Source organism: Poecilia reticulata, linkage group LG4 (assembly GCF_000633615.1).
Source record: "Poecilia reticulata strain Guanapo linkage group LG4, Guppy_female_1.0+MT, whole genome shotgun sequence".
Classification (NCBI taxonomy): Eukaryota; Metazoa; Chordata; class Actinopteri; order Cyprinodontiformes; family Poeciliidae; genus Poecilia; species Poecilia reticulata.
Window position 1 is genome coordinate 16,053,353 of NC_024334.1, and position 18,271 is coordinate 16,071,623.

Sequence of the window (18,271 nt, forward strand, 5' to 3'; positions counted from 1 at the left end):
GCAAAAACTATATAAAACCTGAATGATCATTCAGTTTGATAAATATTTACATAGAGCATCATTCAATAAATCAATAGAAATCTAAGTGCTCACATCAAAACATCAAATCTAAATAAATAGAAATTGTACTAAATACTTTAATACAGACTGATGGTTGACACTGTTCATTTATAAGTTTTTAGTAGTGAAACCTTAACAACTACATGTGTACTATATTTTGTTAGTGAACACACTTAAGCATGTAAGATAACAAATGGAAGGAAAGAATCATTAGTGTCAAAAAACAAAACGTATAAGTCAGAGACAAAAGCTGTACGTAATTTTAAAGGTAACAAAATGTTGGAGCAACTCTTGGAGCGTGGTGGTGCAGTGTAAAAACTTTAAACTTTGGGGAAAACTGAAAGATAAATATGAGCAGTAGCCTCACCTGGGCCTGTTTAGTCCCTGTCACATATTCTTAAGAAATACATTTACAGATGAGGAACTTTTACTGAAATGTATCACACTAGCAAATGTTGAAGAAAAAAAAAATCTATAAGTTTCAACCAACCTTTACTATTTTGGAGAAAGCATGAAGCACTGAGAAGATCAGTGTTGATACAACAGCAGGAAAAAGACTGAAGCAAAGTAGAATTCACAATGATGCGAGGACAAATCCTGGAAAGGCAGTGATGTCAGAGTTTGTCTTTCACTTTCACTGCAGAAAACTAAAAGTTACATTTGAGTAGCCTCATGTAGGCCTGTTTACTACTTGCCACATATCTTTAAGAAATGCAATTACAGATGAGGAACTTTTACTGAAATGTATCACACTAGCAGGTGTTACAGAAAASTATCTATAGAGTTTAAAATTTAAGTGACTGTTTTCGGAACGGATGAAGGAAATTACAAACTCAGTCAGTACTGACTAGTCGTGCTACCTTAAATATTTACAGTAAAACAGTTAAAACTGTTGTTTTCATTCAGAGGTTCCTACCCACTCTTATGCAGGGACACACACACACACGCGCAAATACTTTGCTGTGCTGGACAGAGGTCAGTCCCTCTTACCATGCTATAAGTCTGTTGTTCAACAACACCAAATAATGCATCGCAAGCTAAATATTTGCAGTAAAACAGTTAAACTGTTGTTTTCCTTCATAGGTATCCCTCATACCTAGCTATAAGTCTGTTGTCTAGCACCAAATAATGCACTGTAAGCTATTGTCAGAAGGAATGTCTGACATATCCTGTGGGTTTCTCATGCTTGAGGACACACACGCACGCACACACATGCAGCAAGGCTCTCCTGCCCCATTCTTTAATGACAGATACACACGCACGCACATGCAGCATGACAATCTGTTTAAAACCTGAGATAGTTACATTATTCCTAATCGTATTCAACATGGTTTAGAATATAGTATATTTATTTATTCACTTACAAGTAAATGATTCCTATTGGTTAATTCAAAGAGTTCGGGAGGAGTTAACACTGAGCAGATGGTCACAGAGGGAGGTCAGGAGGTTACAAAGTTTCCGTATGATTAAAGTCTTTGTTTTCTGGGGGGGAGGGGTTTAATATCAATTAATCCCTCAAACTCCAATTAAAATTTGACTGAAGGGTATCGGAGGTCACAGGGTCACAAACGTCCTATGGGGGGAGGGGAGGAGGTCACAAACTCTCCATAGGGGAAGGTCAGGAGGTCACAAACGTCGTATGGGGGGAGGGGGAAATTAAAGGGGGCGGGCTTTGATAACGTTTAATCCATCAAACTCGGATTAAAATTTGACAGAAGGGTGTCTATATATCTCTGAGCGATTGGTGCAACACAGACCTTCTTATCTCCCTGTTTCCTTCGTCGAAGGCCTGGTCTGTAGTCGTCTCCGAAGCGCAGGAAGTAGTAGTAGGACACGAGGCGCTCTATCGGATCTCGTACCACATTTATGTACATTGGCTTACTTTTCACACCGTATCTAAACAAAAACAAAAGCCAGACATTATCAGTGTGTATTTTAAGCATGGTAGAGTACCACAAGGTTCAATCCTGGGAACCTCTTCTTTTAATATCAACATGCTCTCACGAGCTCAGTTATAACAAGAAATAAGATTAGTCACTATTAGTTACCACGCAGATGATTCACAGCTCTACATTATGATCTCACCAAGTGACTCTGGACCCACACAAACACTCGACTGATGCTTAGAACAAATCAATTTGTCAAATCCATAACTTTCTCCAGCTGAACAGAAACAAAACTGAAGTTGTCATCTTTGGACCTAAAGAGGAATGATCAACACACATCTTCAGTTATGACAGCTAAAAGGTAGATTAGTCCCAAAATCTGGGTGTAGCGATGGACTCAGTCCTGAATCTTCAGACACATAAAGAAAGTTACAAAGTTGACCTTCTATCACCTGAAATTTCCAGGATTAAAGGACCAAGCATGATTTAGAGAAACTCATCCATGGTCTTAGTCGCATTGATTTCTGCAACAGTCGCTTCACAGGTCTGCCTAAAGTTCTTCTACTGGCTCCAGTAGCTCAGATAATAGACTTTTAGATACCGCTAGTTTATAAATCACTGATCTGCTGTTGTATCAACTTTCCAGATCACTCCGGTCTTCAGAGAGGTCATGGAGAAGCAGCATTCAGCTTCTGTCCACCACAAATCTGGAATAAACTTTCAGAAATGTGCAAAGATGCTGAAACACCGAGTTCCTTTAAATCAAGGCTAAAAACCCACCTGTTTAGAGTTGCCTAAATAGAGTTGTCCAAAATATGTGATGTATATTGATGATTCTAACGATGCTGAGAGACAAAATGCAATGTCTGTTACTGCTTCTGCATGATGTGTTTATCATGTTTTCATGATGTAAAGCATTTTTGACATGCCTTGTGGCCAGTATTGGCCAGCAGTGATTGTTGGCCAATATATTTGATGACATTTGAAGTTATTTTTTATTTTAATGTAATATTTAGTCAGTAGGACAGAGTCAAACGGCAGAAAATGCACAATCAATCAAGTTTATTTGTATAGCGCACACTGATATTGCGATGACAATAATTATCTTTCATAATCATAAGAGCAGATTCTGTACTTAAGAGCAGCTTAGCCGCAGCAGAGCGTGAAGCCGCTGTCCTTGTGAACTGATTCGGTGTTATTGTAACCATCCACCGCTGAACAGTTGGCAAGATCCCTGCGATGCACGCCAACAGAAGGTCGCTCCCTCTCTCTGAGAAACACTTAGACCATTAGAATAATTACCCGTGATCAGCGGGACGATAGAGTCAGGGGGAGATAAGGACAACAATGCTATTAATCAACACTAAAGCACAAGCTGGCAATCAATATGTGACCCCTCTCTTTATCTGCTCTGCTAACTGCGTGTAACTTATCTGGATATTAATGGTATTACAGGAAATGAAGGGTCTTACTTGGAGAAGTCCAGATAAGCGACGTGGCCGTGATAGAAGCCAGGCTTCATCTCTCTCCATGTGGTGACGTTCCGAACAAAGCGCACCTGCAGGTAGAGATAATGGGACTTCATTGTTGAGCAACAAAAAAAAACAAACAATATATTTAATATATTGGTTCGTTTTGCACAGGAGTTTAAGTGTGATTGGTTGGTTAAGACATTTGGATGTAAAAATTCCTCTTCATGTTCCTGATGTGATGGTAGCAGAAGGGAAGGTGGGGTGTGATGTACCGCAGACTGGATTTCAGTTTGACCGTGTTCACAGAGTGTGTGAGGGCAAACAGGATATTACCTTGGCACCGGCAGCCAGACGTATAACAATACTGGAGCTGCGGAGCTTTTATGTGCTCAATGCAGCAGGCAAACGCGGTGAAGAGATGAAAACAAGACACCTGGAGAGGTGAGTAGTGTGTAGCCATGCAGTCTGTTCATTAACGTGTGATGGAATGGAACCAACAGTGCAGCACTGGGGCTGATCAAGCAGGAAGAACAGCTTTATGGAAAACAGACCGGTTTGTATATCAGTGGTCCAAAGTCCGGGTTTTTTTTCAAAGTAAAGGTGCAATTTGGTTACAGTTCAGAGTTAATTGCCTCGAGGAGTTTACACGGGAAACACAGGTGTTCTTTCACTGGATGTAAATGTTCTGTTTATGAAGGAAATGTAGATATTTTTCCACCATGGCCCTCGGTGGTTCAGGCCTTGCCATCTGTTTTACAAGCATCTTTTACAGCTTTGTATTTATCTGGACTTTGAATTCAGGTCAACTCCCAAAAAAGACAAAAGCAAGTTTTTGAAAATATTTTCCATCATTTGCAATTTCTTTTTAGAAAAAATAAATAAAATAAAAAATTGAATTTGGTATGAAAAAACTATTGGATATGTATTTAATTTCGTACCACATGTGGAGTGGCACAAATCTACATTTTTTTCTTTGGTGAAAAGATTTTAATTGTTCTTTTCAGACTGCCATGACAAAGTAATTTAAAAAACAGAGTTTATGAGCAAAAAATATATATTTAAATAAAAACTGGGTCTGAGTCACATTTGCTGTGTGAACAGTGCAAGGGAACCAACAGGTTGAACAAGCAACGTTGGTCATAATCAGAAGATGAACTGATTTATTGCAAAAGTTCTTAACATATCATTTGTCTCAAACAGACCAATAATAAGAAGCAGGCAATTCTCATTAACGTGTCTGAGCAAACTAAAAATATTTTCTGCTCTCCATTTACCACAAAGACAAAAATAATAAAAAATAAATAAAACTACCACACATCCTTTGTGTTGTCACGTAATAAACTGCTTTCAGAGGTTTCAAACTCAGGCGTTCTAGTCAAAGTGTGTAATATCTGCGCCTTCAGCATTTGGAGCCATAAAGGCTCGTCATGAGTTCTGCGTTTGTGGTGCCAACAAAACACTCTTTGCTCTGTTCATTAATATATGATTAGCATCACCATGGAAACGAGCAGATGCGAGGGGATTTTTTTTGGTCTATTTAATGGAACATTTAAATGAAAATCTATTATTTTATGGTAATGTGAAAATAAAAGCGTCTCCGGCAGGATGAGCGTATCTGAACATTTGACTCATCCCTTCGCCGGTTACCATGGAAACAATGAAGAGGGAAGGCCCTCACCTGGTCCTGCAAGGACATGACAGGGTTGTTTTTGGTGGTGTTGATGTGCAGCACGTGGAAGCGGTTCCTGCTGCAGAGGTCGTAGGCGATGTTGGTGAAGGAGGTGCTGGCCGTCTTGGGAACCCTGTTGTAGATGATCACCGAGTCGTCGGCTTCACGCCCGCCGCCGTCCTCGCTGCGGCGCAGCTCCACCCCCACCACCTCGTGTCTGGCCATGGTCCGCTCTGGGAGGACAGAGGCCACAAACCCAACATCACTGACGAACCGGTGGACATTTCTGCTGCGTGTTTGCAGAGATTACCTATCTTTTGGCCATAACTAAGTAATCTACAGTACTTTCCATTGTGGTATTTGGTTAATATAAAGCCAAAGGTGACTAAATTTGTCAAAAAAAAAAAAAAGCATATTTATGGACATTTACAAGCAAATGTTTTATAATTTATTGATTTGCCTCCTGAATGACTTCTGGTGAAAAAAATTGACATTTTTGTCAAATCAGACAAAAATTTTAATGGTCAGGGATTCTGATAAAGTCTAGTTTCAGTCATGTGGACAAGTTTGGTAAGTTCAAAACTAGTCAGTGAGAACTAATCTGGTTAAGCAGAAGAAGTGAAAGAAATGATACATTTAGAAGCAACAGGCTCCTTGAATACATAGACGTTCCTTTTTCCACTTTTTATATAACATTTTTTTGTTTAAAATGATAAATACTAACTTGGAATGTGATTTTGTTCCAGTATTGGTAGTTTCTACAATGTTGTCTTTAATGGAGGATGTTGTGTGTAATTCACATTTTTAGGATTGCTCAACCACAAAAAAACTCAAAGTTTTTTTTTCAAATACAGTAACAAATTTAAATCTGTGTCAGTGTGAGAAAAGAAAATTGTCATTTTATTCCATCCAAGGATAAGCATTTTAATTAAGGATTTCTTCTCACAGTTCTGTAAAAGAGTTCATGTTTTAGGGAGGTAGATTAACATTTTATTTAATCTGACAGTAGTACAATTTAGTCAGAATGATCTAAAACTAGAGATGTGCCGATCGATCGGTCACCGATCATAATCGGCCGATTTCCGTGAAAAAGTGTATGATCGGTGATCGSCGATCACAGTCTCTTGTTGCCAATCACACAAACCGATTACCTGCATCTCATTTTGCAGCCTGCCTGTGCAGCTGGTCTCCTCTTTCCTTCACACTGCGCAAACGTGCAGCAACAAATCCTAAGTGATGTGGAACTATGACGCACTGAGTGACTGGGGAAGTTTGTGTGTTGCGGCGGAAAATTGAAGCACGTCAAAATGAATCAACACAACGAAGCAAATACGACATAAAAACAATGCCATACTTGACGTAGTTTGGCTACATCGAGGCTCACTGCAGTAAAAAAGGCATATGGAGGATCAGATAGCAGGTAAAGCAGCGCACATCTACAAACACTCACCCAGATTAGCATGACGGTCAGAAAGCTAAACAAATAACCCGCAAAATTATTTAAGTCTYCGAGCTGCGATGTAAGACGCTGGTTCTGCTCTCGCTGTTGAACCACTGCTACGCGCTACAGGTAGTAATATTTCACAGACGGAGCGCCGCTTCTGCTCCACCTGGTAGTGACTCTGACACCGAACCTCTGTTTAAAGCTGCAGCACCTAACTTAAAAAATAAATTCTACATACGTATTAAAACAATAAAAAAAAAAACAATAAAAAGATCCCAGAAGGAATAACACTAGTTTTGGTGAAAATAGCTCTGATTCTTTGCCATCACTTATGTGGTGTCCGAGCTACTTCTCCACTGCCAGCTGGTAACCAATAGTTACGCTATTGAGAGCTAATAATCTCTTCCCTGGGATTTCCTGTTCAAGAACTAACACAAGGTGACACTTTCACACAGGTACCTCAATTTGCGAAATGTAAAAAGAGAGAAACATGGACAAACACCAGCCACATAATTTACCTGCAACAAAGCAGAAACTTTCATTAATATATCAAAAGATTTCAAATCTCTTTTTCTGAGTAGATTAATAAGCAAACAGCTGGAAGAAGTGTGGACGCCTCCAGCTGTCAGAGGAGCGCTCAGAGCTGTGAACATGGGGGTCTTTCCTCCCACATAGAACCTGACCTGAGGTCACCACTGTGTGTTTGCAAGCCTTAATTAATTAAAAACAACAGCTCCTAAAGACTGAACAACTTTTACCTAATTCACGTTTTGATGAGAATATTGACAGGAGGCGTAATTAAAAGTGTTTTTTCCTCATTTTTTCTCTTCCCCTCCACTGCAGTGGAAAGAAATGAAAGCCAATTACAGGTGTGTGTGTGTGTCTGTGTGTGTGTCTGTGTGTGTGTGTGTGTGTGTGGGTGTGTGTGTGCACGTGTGTCCATCAGAGTGGATGGAACATCTTTTGACTCAGTCTTTCAAAGTTCAGTGAAGTTTCACCTGTATGATGGAACACAGCTGTTTATGGATCAGAAAAAAGAAGCCAAACAGTGAAATATTTGACATGTCAAAAAACAAAGGTTTTCAAAAGTATTCACAAACCCTGAACGTTACATGTTATGTACCATTTCATTTGGCTGCCTGACCCTTTTTTTTAAAGATTTTTTTGGCTCTAGTGGCCTTTATTTGATAGTTAATTGACAGGAAAGTGGGTAATGAGAGAAGAGGGAAGACATGGAGCAAAGGTTGCCAAGGCCGGGAATCGAGCCTGCGACAGCTGCGTCGAGGACTAAGGTCTCCATATGTGAGTTGTGCTTAACCTCTGCGCCACCCAGGGCTGCCTGACTTATGGCTTCTCCCTGCAATTACACGTTTTCTTTTGGGTTAGGATTTGTTTACGCCTGCCTCACCACAGCGCCCCAACTGTAACCTTTTATTCCTGACCAGATGCTGGTTAACAGCACAGCTGTAAGGTTTAGTGTACACATAAACCCGTAGCTCTGTGCAGCATTGTGCTGCTTAGCCTAAGGAAACTTAGGCTCACTTAGCCTAAGTTACTATGGCTGCTATTTTTCCAGTATTGCATACATGGCGATAATCCATATATATTGTGGAACCATTTAAAAATCCGATTAGATCCAAAGATCAGCAGTGCAGTCGCAGAATTCAATAGAACCTTTCTGATAACGACTATGTTCTGTTCGGTGCGGCACTGACTGTATGCAGTGACAGATTTAAAGCCAAAGAGACAAAAGATTTGATTTTTATCTTTTTAGTGTCACTTTTATAATAATGATAAAGAAACCCCCATGCTTTGTAGGATGTTTAAAAGCTTGAGATGTTTTAGAAGCCAACCCAGTTTTAAGCTTGTCAGCTTCCTCCCTGACCCGACTCTGCTGTTTTCCTCCGTCTCCATGAAGCTGTTTGTTCTCTAGCCAAACCTCTGAGGCCACAAACAGAACAGCTTTATTTATACTGGGAATAATTACACACAGGGGAATTGCATTTTATTTATGGGAATTAAATAAAACGAGCAACAGTTTTCAGACCTTAGATTTTTTTTTTTAAAGCAAACTATTTCACAACTATGCCTATGGTAGTGATATCGCATTAAACCCCAATGAAAATATTGTCATCCCTGTATGTATTACAGGGATGACAATACCACATTATGTGATATTGTAATATCACGCAAGTATCCTTAAATTTGGAAAAACATTTACTTGGTTGGGTTTTTTTCATCTAATTTTAAACGAGACTATTAATAATATTGTTTACCGTTGTTGTTGTTCATCTCTTTTGGAATCTAAAACCCAGACTTCTCAGACCTGAACTCAACCATACAACACTAAACAAAGTTCTCAAACCACAATTTGGAATCTTCCAACTTTATTTTCTTTGTGTTGTTGATTATCTCAGAGGAAATATCTAACTAAAACTTTAATCAGTGTGAAATCCCTTTAAATCTGTATGTCTTTGAAGATTATAGAACGTCTTGCTTACATATTATAGGTCCAGAGCAACAAACAGAGTTATCTCTTACCCAGTTTGGCTCTTGACTCGTCCAGTCTCTGGATCTGGTTCTCTATCAGGAGCATGGCCACTCCGAACGCCAGGACTGCTAGCAGCTGGATCTTGGGCGGCATCGTGCTCCTCAGCAGCCCCATCGAACAAGCAGCTGAACCATTCCGCGGACACGGCGAGCCGCTTATGAGCTCATTAAATCACTGCTAACACCAACAAAGAGTCTCTGCTGCTGGTAGCTTTCCACGGCCGAGGCCGCTTTTATTTTACTGGCTTCTGCAACTAAAAACAACAAACCACAGAGCGCGACTAATTAAGAGAGCAGCTACACAATGCAACAGTTACTGTGACTCATTGTTAGCAAAACAAACCAACACGGGCTAGCTCTGAGCTAAAGGTAACCAGCATCAGGGAGCTCGTGCCAGCCTTATATTTTAAAAAAAAGAGGCGTTTTTATTCTACTTCATGTCTTGTTCAACCGCAGAAAAATCCGCCCTGATATCCCCAACATGGTTTGTGATAGTTCAAATAAATTTCATTAAAATTAAAACCAAACTATTATCTCAGTGACATGCAGCAGCTTACAACCTCGGAGCAGAAACTACTTCTTCTGCCATCTCTATTAAAGTTGTATGCCGCCCCCTGCTGGAAAGCAATATGTTCCTCTAAGCAAGAAGAAAGCTAAATCTTTCCACATGCGCAAACCAATAAATAATAATACTAGAAAATATTAGAACATTTTAAAGTATTTCTCATGGAAATGTTACTGTGCCTGAGCCAAAGAGGCTTAGTCATGTTGATTGATAATTTAATGGAATAAATTAACCAAAATATTTATTGAAAATGTTTTTCTGTAACGGAAATGCTTGGAAGAGGCAGGGCAAAGTTGAGGCTATTTGCAAAGCTACCATCAAGTTTAACATTGTTTTTATGCAACTATGCCTATGGTAATGATATCGCATTAAACCCCAATGAAAATATTGTCATCCCTGTAGGCATTACAGGGATGACAATACCACATTATGTGATATTGTAATATCACCACTTCATTGTTACGCAAGTATCCTTAAATTTGGAAAAACATTTACTTGGTTGGGTTTTTTTCATCTATTTTGAAACGAGACTATTAATAATATTGTTTACCGTTTTTTGCTGTTGTTGTTGTTGTTGTTTATCTCTTTTGGAATCTAAAACCCAGACTTCTCAGACCGGAACTCAATCAAACAACACTAAACAAAGTTCTCAAACCACAATTTGGAATCTTCCAACTTTATTTTGGAAGATGATCCTGATCATCTGTCAGGATCAACTTCTGACAGATGATCCTGTCAGAAGTTCAGGATCATCTTCTGACAGATTAAATACAACAAATACATTTTTATTAATGAAACCATATATATCATCTCTCTCATGTTTCTTTGCAGTGAGCTAACAGTGATCCATATTGACTGATACATTATTCTACAAAACTCACTGGCTGCAATGTAGTGAAAACAATGCACCCTGTTCTTCCTATTAAAACGTCTAAGCATTTTTTAAATATTAAAAATTTATTTAGGGTATTTAAACTGAGGAGAAAATTACTGAATAAATTGTTAGAGTTTGACTGTTTATATCATTATCTCTCACCTGTGTGTATCTTAGTCTTTTGTAGTGTTTTATTTCCATTTGAACTTTTATTTGTTTTTATCTTATCATTAAATCTTGATGGAAGACACATGGTGTTGCTTCGCATATTAAACGTGCTTCATCAAGAAAACTTTTATTAGGTTATTTGACTTGAAGACTCGGCCTCTCCAAATTGCCCCTAGGTATGAGTGTGTGTGTGCATGGTTGTGTGTCCTGTGTGTCTCTGTGTTGCCCTACGACAGACTGGCGACCTGTCCAGGGTGACCCCGCCTCTCGCCCGAAACGTTAGCTGGAGATAGGCACCAGCAACCCTCCCGACCCCATTAAGGGACAAGGGTGCAAGAAAATGGATGGATGGATGGACTTGAAGACTCTAACCTCAACAGTGAACTGTTATCAGTAATGCACAGTTTACCCAGCAGATGGCGGCAGTGTTTCATGAATAAAGCTTTGTTAGCTCTGACACATGAACCAAGTTGTTTCATTTCATGTGAATTTGCTGGAACTCAAAGTCCAGATGTAACTAGTAGAATCATCTGTCTTCTAGGAGCTGGGTGAATGTAGATTGTTTCTGAAACAACTGTCATGAGGACACCGGCATTTTAATAAGGTTGAATTGTAATACTTTTTTTTTTTTTAGTTTGAAATACAGTGCAGAAAATTTTAACGGCTCTGTGTGACATGAAAAAACTGACAGTTAACTGGTAATAAAGCCTGGTGGCTACCTGTGCTTCATTTGTGTTACCTCTAACATTAGAATCTAAATTTGACATCCAATTCATCCATCCTGTTCATTTTTTAAATGAATAAATATAAACATCAAATAAACAGTACAAATCTATTTTAATTCATGTTAATGTTTATTATTTTATTTTATGTTTTAGCATAATGTAAAAACAATCTGAAAGATTTTTTGAAATATATGAATCTTTGTTGTTTGATTAAAAACAATGTATTTTCAGTTTTCATTAGCGCCTATGTATTTTTCTCTGCACATAAAAAATTGACAAAAAATGATAATAATAAACTATACTGTGAAAACAAAAACAGTAGTAAGCAAAAACAGAACAGGAAGCAGATCTCTGAGTTAAGAGAAGGGAATTTTTCTTAAACATTTTCATATTTCATCTCCAGATTACGCTTTACTGTCTGTTTACTGACAGAAAAGCATAATCAGCCTGGATTTACAAACCGTCACTTACGATTTCAATAAAACAACTGGTAAACGTCACATGATCAGTATTAATTCTATCAGTTTGTCCAATTTAGCCTAAAGTTTTAAAGATAACCTTTGACCTCTCAATAAACAAGCACAGAAGCTTTGTATTTCTGCGGCTTTGGTCTGAGGCTTTATTCAATTATGCTAAAACAAAGTGGCAATTATTTTATTTATCAAGTGGACCTGCAGGGCTGCAGATAACAGCTATCTAACAATGATAAACTGTTGACCACTGCATTTATAGAAGATAACGCTAACAGGATAAACAACAACAACCACCTATCCTTCCATCCATCCACACATCTGCTTATCTGTGCGGAGGACTGCTGCCTTTCTCTAGGCAGAAGAAGCTGCATCCTGGACAGGTGGCCTGTAACAACAAATATATATTATGCATAAACTTCTTTTAGAATATTTTCTAATCATTAAAAAAAAGACTAATTTTTTTTTTTTTTTTAAATAATACCTGAAGGTATTTTGAGTGTAGAGCAGGGGTGGGCAGCTCCAGGCCTTGAGGGCCGGTCTCCTGCAACTTTTAGATGTGTCTCTATTTCAACACACCTGAGTCAAATAATGAGGTCATTAGCAGGACTCTGGAGAACCTGACTGCACTTAGGAGGTGACTCAGCTATTGGATTCAAGTGTGTTGACCAGGGAGACATCCAAGAGGTGCAGGACCTCGAGGACCAGGATTGCCCACCCCTGGTGTAGAGTGAATGAATGTGAATGTGATTTGTAGATTTTGTGGGGTGAGGAGGAGTGTGGGGGGTTAAAGCTGCAGTGTGTAACTTTTATAAAGAATATGTTTTTTTCACGTTTGTTAAAACTGTCATTGTGTCTTGACATAATGTTATCAGGCCAATAATGTGTGAAAAGATTGATCTCCTCCACCTCCTCCCTGAGGAAGAAATTCTCCTGGTCAAAAATGACCAATCAGAGCCAGGAGGACAGTCTTAGCGCTGTCAATCATCCTAATGTATTTGCTGTGAAATGTGCAAATACATTTCCTGTAACGGTAAGAAATAACTTACCGTTACAGGAAAACTGTTTATCCACAATCAGTGGTGACTATGCTGTCTAACCTGAGCACATCAGAGAGTGAGGGGGGACGGAGGGGAGGATGAGCAACAGCACATGAGACTGACCTGCCTCCTGGTTCTGATTGGTTGTTTCTAGTTAGCACTGGGAAAAGGAGAGGAGCTCAGTTTCTTTCACAGATTATCTCTCATAATATACAGTTACAACATAGTGACAGTTTCAACATACATGTAAAATATATATTTTTTTTTTATAAAAGTGAGATACTGCAGCTTTGAAAAATATATACAAATTGTTTTTTGAGTAACTCCCTGATATTACAGTTCTCTAACTGTAGGACTTTTGATGCGATTAAATAGCAGAAGTGTGAAAATTGAAGGATTCATTAAAAAGTCATTGTTAGTTTATTTAGCTGCAAATGCAACACATTTGTATCAGGATATCCAATAAATGTGCTTCGCTTCATAGGTCTACAGTCTTCTTTGGAGACCCAATTCAATGCGTTTGAAATTATTTGATAGTTCCAAGAAAGCCGAATTGAAAATCAGATCTTTCCAATAAATTTACAATTTGAGAGTAGTTAAGAAATCTGAACCCACGCAGCGTTAATTTCAATTAAAGTTAAAACTGTCAAAGAAAAACCACGTTTCCGTAGCTATTTCCTAACAGCTGCGATGTGCAAACCTCCTAAGTCAAAGCAGCATGTGGTGAAACATCCCATTTTTCAGTGTCCTGAGATAGCGTACCTGTTTTTAAGCCTTTAAACCCTCACACACAATATGCTCTACACCACATTCAGCTGTTAAGCACTGCGTGTGGAAATGTACTTTACATTGTGTGACACTCTAGTAAAGCTTGTGCTTGCTCAGCTAAGCTTCGGATGTCTCATCAAATTTCCATTTGATTCCGGAGAGACACCATCTTTTCTGCAGTCGACTGCATTTTTATGTGACGGGGGGGCAGAGTGGGGTGCGGGGTGTAGAAACGGAGAAAATCTGCCCTGAAACCTCACGAATATTCTAAAGTATCCTCCAAAACATACTTTGGAAAAATGTTCTCCCTAATCCGACATGTGGAGAAATGTTTGATAAATGTCTACTTTTCTCACCCTCCGTGCGTAAAAAGCCTTTACCTGGCAGTCCCAGTGTGAGGAAAAAGGGCCTGCATTGGTTGGTGCTGTATGCTGTACCAACGCTTTCCACCACAAACCAGATATACTTTGTCACCGTTGTAAGATATTGCTGCACAAATCGGTTGAAGTGCTTTTCCAATGTTTCCTACAACGCCGCATATGCTCATGGATTCAAAAACTCATGCTACGTGGGTCTAGACGAGGGTAAGTAAAAGGGATTTTAGCAGAACATCAGGTCGTTTCTGAAAGGTACATCATTTTGTGATGTACTTCTGTTCTACACCAGGTTTCAACATGTCAAATGAAAGACTTTAAAATACCTTTTTAATGCCACTTTGATTGAATTTTAACTATAAATATCAGGGATGGTTGGGGGAACTTACTGCACTACAATCAAGAAGAGCAAAACTGGGAACCCGATTTCCAACCTTAACCCCCATAGTGTCAAGCTTAAAAGTTCTTTTGTGCCAAGCCTCATGTGGGTTGACAGCAGAAATCAGTCAGTGGCAAAAATGAACGACCATAAATTAGCACTCAACCATAATAGAAGCAAAAAAGCTAACTACCTAGCTAGGTAGCAATGGTCATTACCGATTCAAATCTTGCTTCAACAGTAAACAGGCTTTCTCCTCCTATCTACTGGATTCCCTCTGGTAGAATTTCAACCCAGCTCAGCTATCAATACAGTTCACTGATATTAACACAATTATACGGCATCATTTTACCATTTCAACACTTTGTTTCATCCTGTGGAAGAGGTCCAGTTTCCTTCAGCAGGTCGTTGTAAAATTCAAAATGGTGGTCAAGACACTAGAGAATGATGAGCCTGCTGCTATTATCTGTTTTTGCCCAACAAACTGGTTTATGTTTTTGACCTAATGTTTACTTAATGCAACCAAAACTCTGTACCAACAGCATTAACTCAACATTTTCTTTTAAAGAATTGACCTGGCAATGTTTCATATGCAGGTGGCAATATTTTTTATTTAGCCTTGGCCGTTGTCAGTGAAACACCTCAAAGGAAATCCTTAGTGTCACTGCTACACCTGTGAAACGTTGCCAGATGTACATCCAATTCTGCCTGTACTGCCGTAGACTTGGACTGACCCAATTATTTCCACTGTATGTTGAAATTGAAACGTACAACCACGTAAATTTGAAATAAAAAATCATGGGTTAAAGTTGTGTAAAAGAAGTAATCAAAAAAGAACATTAATAAAGTGTAAGTTAGAAAGAGTGACACTTGCTTAGCTAAAGATTTATTTTAAAGAACCGTTCAAAAGTATTCGTTTTTACATTTATTAAGAGAAATCTTGGAAGAACTAATTATATGTTTTTTTAAAAAAAGATCAGATAATATACAATTTCATCAAGCACTATGGCATAAAAGAAAATGAAAGGAAATGAAAACCATGTGGTGGTAGAGGAACCATTGCCCTTTTAAATCATAAATATTTCTTGATAATGTAGCAGACCTCTACAAAAGTTGGTAGAAACTCTAATAATGCAGTCCCACATGCCATATAGCAGGTAGAATAATCTGCTGTCATTTTCTCTGAGTTTTGCTGGAGCAAAAAAAAAAAAAAGGAAAAAAAAGTTGGTGTGACAGAGCTTGAAAGAAAATTTCCCCAGCTTCTATTTAGAACTCCATTCAGGAGCCTCCATTACTACTCAGGCAACAATGTGAAAACACTAGAAAGAGGTGTGCTGAAATGATGAAAGGCTGTCCCGGAAAATGGTAGAAAAATGGCCCATTTACTTTCTTGCACCTTTTGGGGAGTCTAAATGGATTTTACTGAGTAATCACCGCAATATCTCCTGAAGCCCGCTAGAGGGCAGAGTGAACGCACGGAACTATTATTTATTTTTTTTTATCTTTTATTTTTTTGCCGCCGCAGGCAGGAAGCAGAATTGCCAGGAGGGTGATAAGGAGGCCTTTGACACGGTGGGAATGTTTGTGCACTTTCTCTGCACTTTTCACAAAAAGTAAGCATGACAGGAAGAAGGCAATCACAGACGTGGCAAAAAAAAAAAACTAAACAAAAGTAGCTACCATTTTTATTTATTAATTTTTTTAAAAGAGGCTTAACGTGAGGTAAAGTACAGGCCCGGTTCAGCCGCAGTAAATGAATCACCGAACCTCGGAACAATGAGCCCTACCTGGGCAGCCAGGGAGACGTCGGCCACAAATCTGCCTGGGCTTGAAGAATGAGGGGAAAACTTCAAAAATCCCCGAGCAATTAACCAATCACAGCCCAACAGGACAGCGTGATAGAGTGCGCACATCACCGGCCGACAGGCCCGCATCCGTTATGCTTTCAGTGGGGCGAGATCTAAATTAGAGAGCCAATTAACTCTGCTAATAGCCCCTCTCCTATTTAATCTGGAAGACAATGGGGATTGAAGAGGAAGCTTTTACAATATCCTCTTTCTGCCACGATTCCGAGGGTCTGCGCTTGCCTTCTTGTTTTCACTTCAATTAGCCCAGCGCTTTCTATGATTAAGTACCTATAATTATTTTTCAATTAAGGCTTTGATCTGCTGTGTACTGTATACAGCTCCTCGGCGCCGGAAAGAATGAGGATGAAACAGTAAATTTGTTCCCTTCTGTGTCGCACTGATGAGGGTGCAAGCTAGATTAAGCTGCTGGGGGGGGAGAGAAGTGCAGCCAGAGAACTTGTTTTGAAATCTGTTTTCTTTGGAGAATTCATTCGTGCTTTTGGAGTTTCTTTTGCATCTGTCCATTTTTAACCGTCTCAAGCGATTAAACTGTAGGAAAGAATATCAATAATGTTGGTGTGTTTAAATTAGGGATGCACCGATATGAACATTTTTATTTTATGTTGATATTATTGAAATAGTTACCTTTATTATGTTCATTATCATTTTCACCTTTGACAACTGACTGACAACAGCTCCACAAGTGCATCAGAATTCAACACAAAACAACACACAAACATTTCCCACACAGAGAACAGCCCATTCAGCCCATTACAGTATTATGTTTCCAAGTTTGATGTTTATTTTTGTGATTATTAAGTGATCATCTAAACACAGCGGTGGTTGATTAGCTAATTGAATCACCTGCTCTAATGATGATCTGTCAGAGTAGGTGTGTGGTCGACTTGTTTTAGTCTTTATCTGAACCGAAACACACTGAATTCTGCAGCACATCTACCTGTAAAAATTTTAAAGTCAAGCTAGCATAACTGACCTACTACCGATTATTTTTTGATGAATTGACCTGTGAAATGTGGTACCCTTCGATCTTATAATCTAGTTTGTAGCTAACAAACTAGATAATTATTAGCAAAGCACTGCCTCACATTTTCTTTTACATATCACATGTCAATTTAAGATTTAGCTTGTTTTATTGACAACTTGACAGCTAAAACCAGTTGGAGTCATTGTCGGTGAGCAGCACATAGCAACGTGTCTATCATCCCACAAACTCAAATAATGCCCTTAAAAAACATACCCATTTATAATGTGTAAATAAGTGTGTCTTGAATCACTAAATTGCACACAGTTAGTGTATTTTTCAAAACTACTGGTATTTGTTGATGCTTTCACTGAATAAACAGTGGAGAGCAAAAATCCATCTCGACAATTGGGACAGTTTAAACATCACTATCTGCAATTTATCATGACAACAATAAATCCAAATTGTTATCATGACAAGACATTTGTCAGGATAAATGATGAATGCCTACCTCATGTGAGTGTCATTAATGCAATTACTGTGAAATAAATATTGTTTACCGGGCTGTAGTTTTTGTTTTGGGTCCAGAACATTCTAAAATGGTTACACTGTTCTGGTCATTCATACACAAGAATCCGTTGACGGTCCCGCTGCATACTTGACTGTATATTCAGGTTCATTGCTGGGAGGTGAACCTCTGCCCCATTCTAAAGTGTTTGGCCACCTTAGCAGGGCTTCTTCCAGAACTGATCTATGTTGTCATCAGCTCGAAGCAGCTTCTCTTTACCTGCTGAAGAAAAACCTCCCCACAGCACAATCATACCACTACCATGTTTTATAGTAGGAGTGTGGTTTTATAAAAGGGCAGTATTACATAAAATCTGCTTTTCTGAGCTCGGCATCACATCATATATATCATGCATGTTTGAGAAATCTTTCAATCTCCATGGCAACCATTCAGCCGTGCAAAACAGCTGGGGGGACTTGGAGCGAAGTTC

General features: G+C 38.9%; 1 protein-coding gene across 1 annotated transcript in view; it reads right to left on the bottom strand.

Annotated features, from left to right (window-relative positions):
- Window positions 1–9,678, bottom strand: part of hs2st1b (heparan sulfate 2-O-sulfotransferase 1b) — a 21,673-nt gene extending 11,995 nt beyond the window's left edge. The window contains exons 1-4 of the mRNA XM_008407745.2: window positions 9,073–9,678; window positions 5,097–5,320; window positions 3,419–3,504; window positions 1,818–1,956 (exon numbers count right to left, since the gene is read on the bottom strand). Coding sequence (XP_008405967.1) covers window positions 1,818–1,956; window positions 3,419–3,504; window positions 5,097–5,320; window positions 9,073–9,196 — 573 coding nt within the window. The 5' untranslated portion in view covers window positions 9,197–9,678. The remainder of the gene's footprint in view (window positions 1–1,817; window positions 1,957–3,418; window positions 3,505–5,096; window positions 5,321–9,072) is intronic.
- Window positions 9,679–18,271: the final 8,593 nt, after the last annotated feature.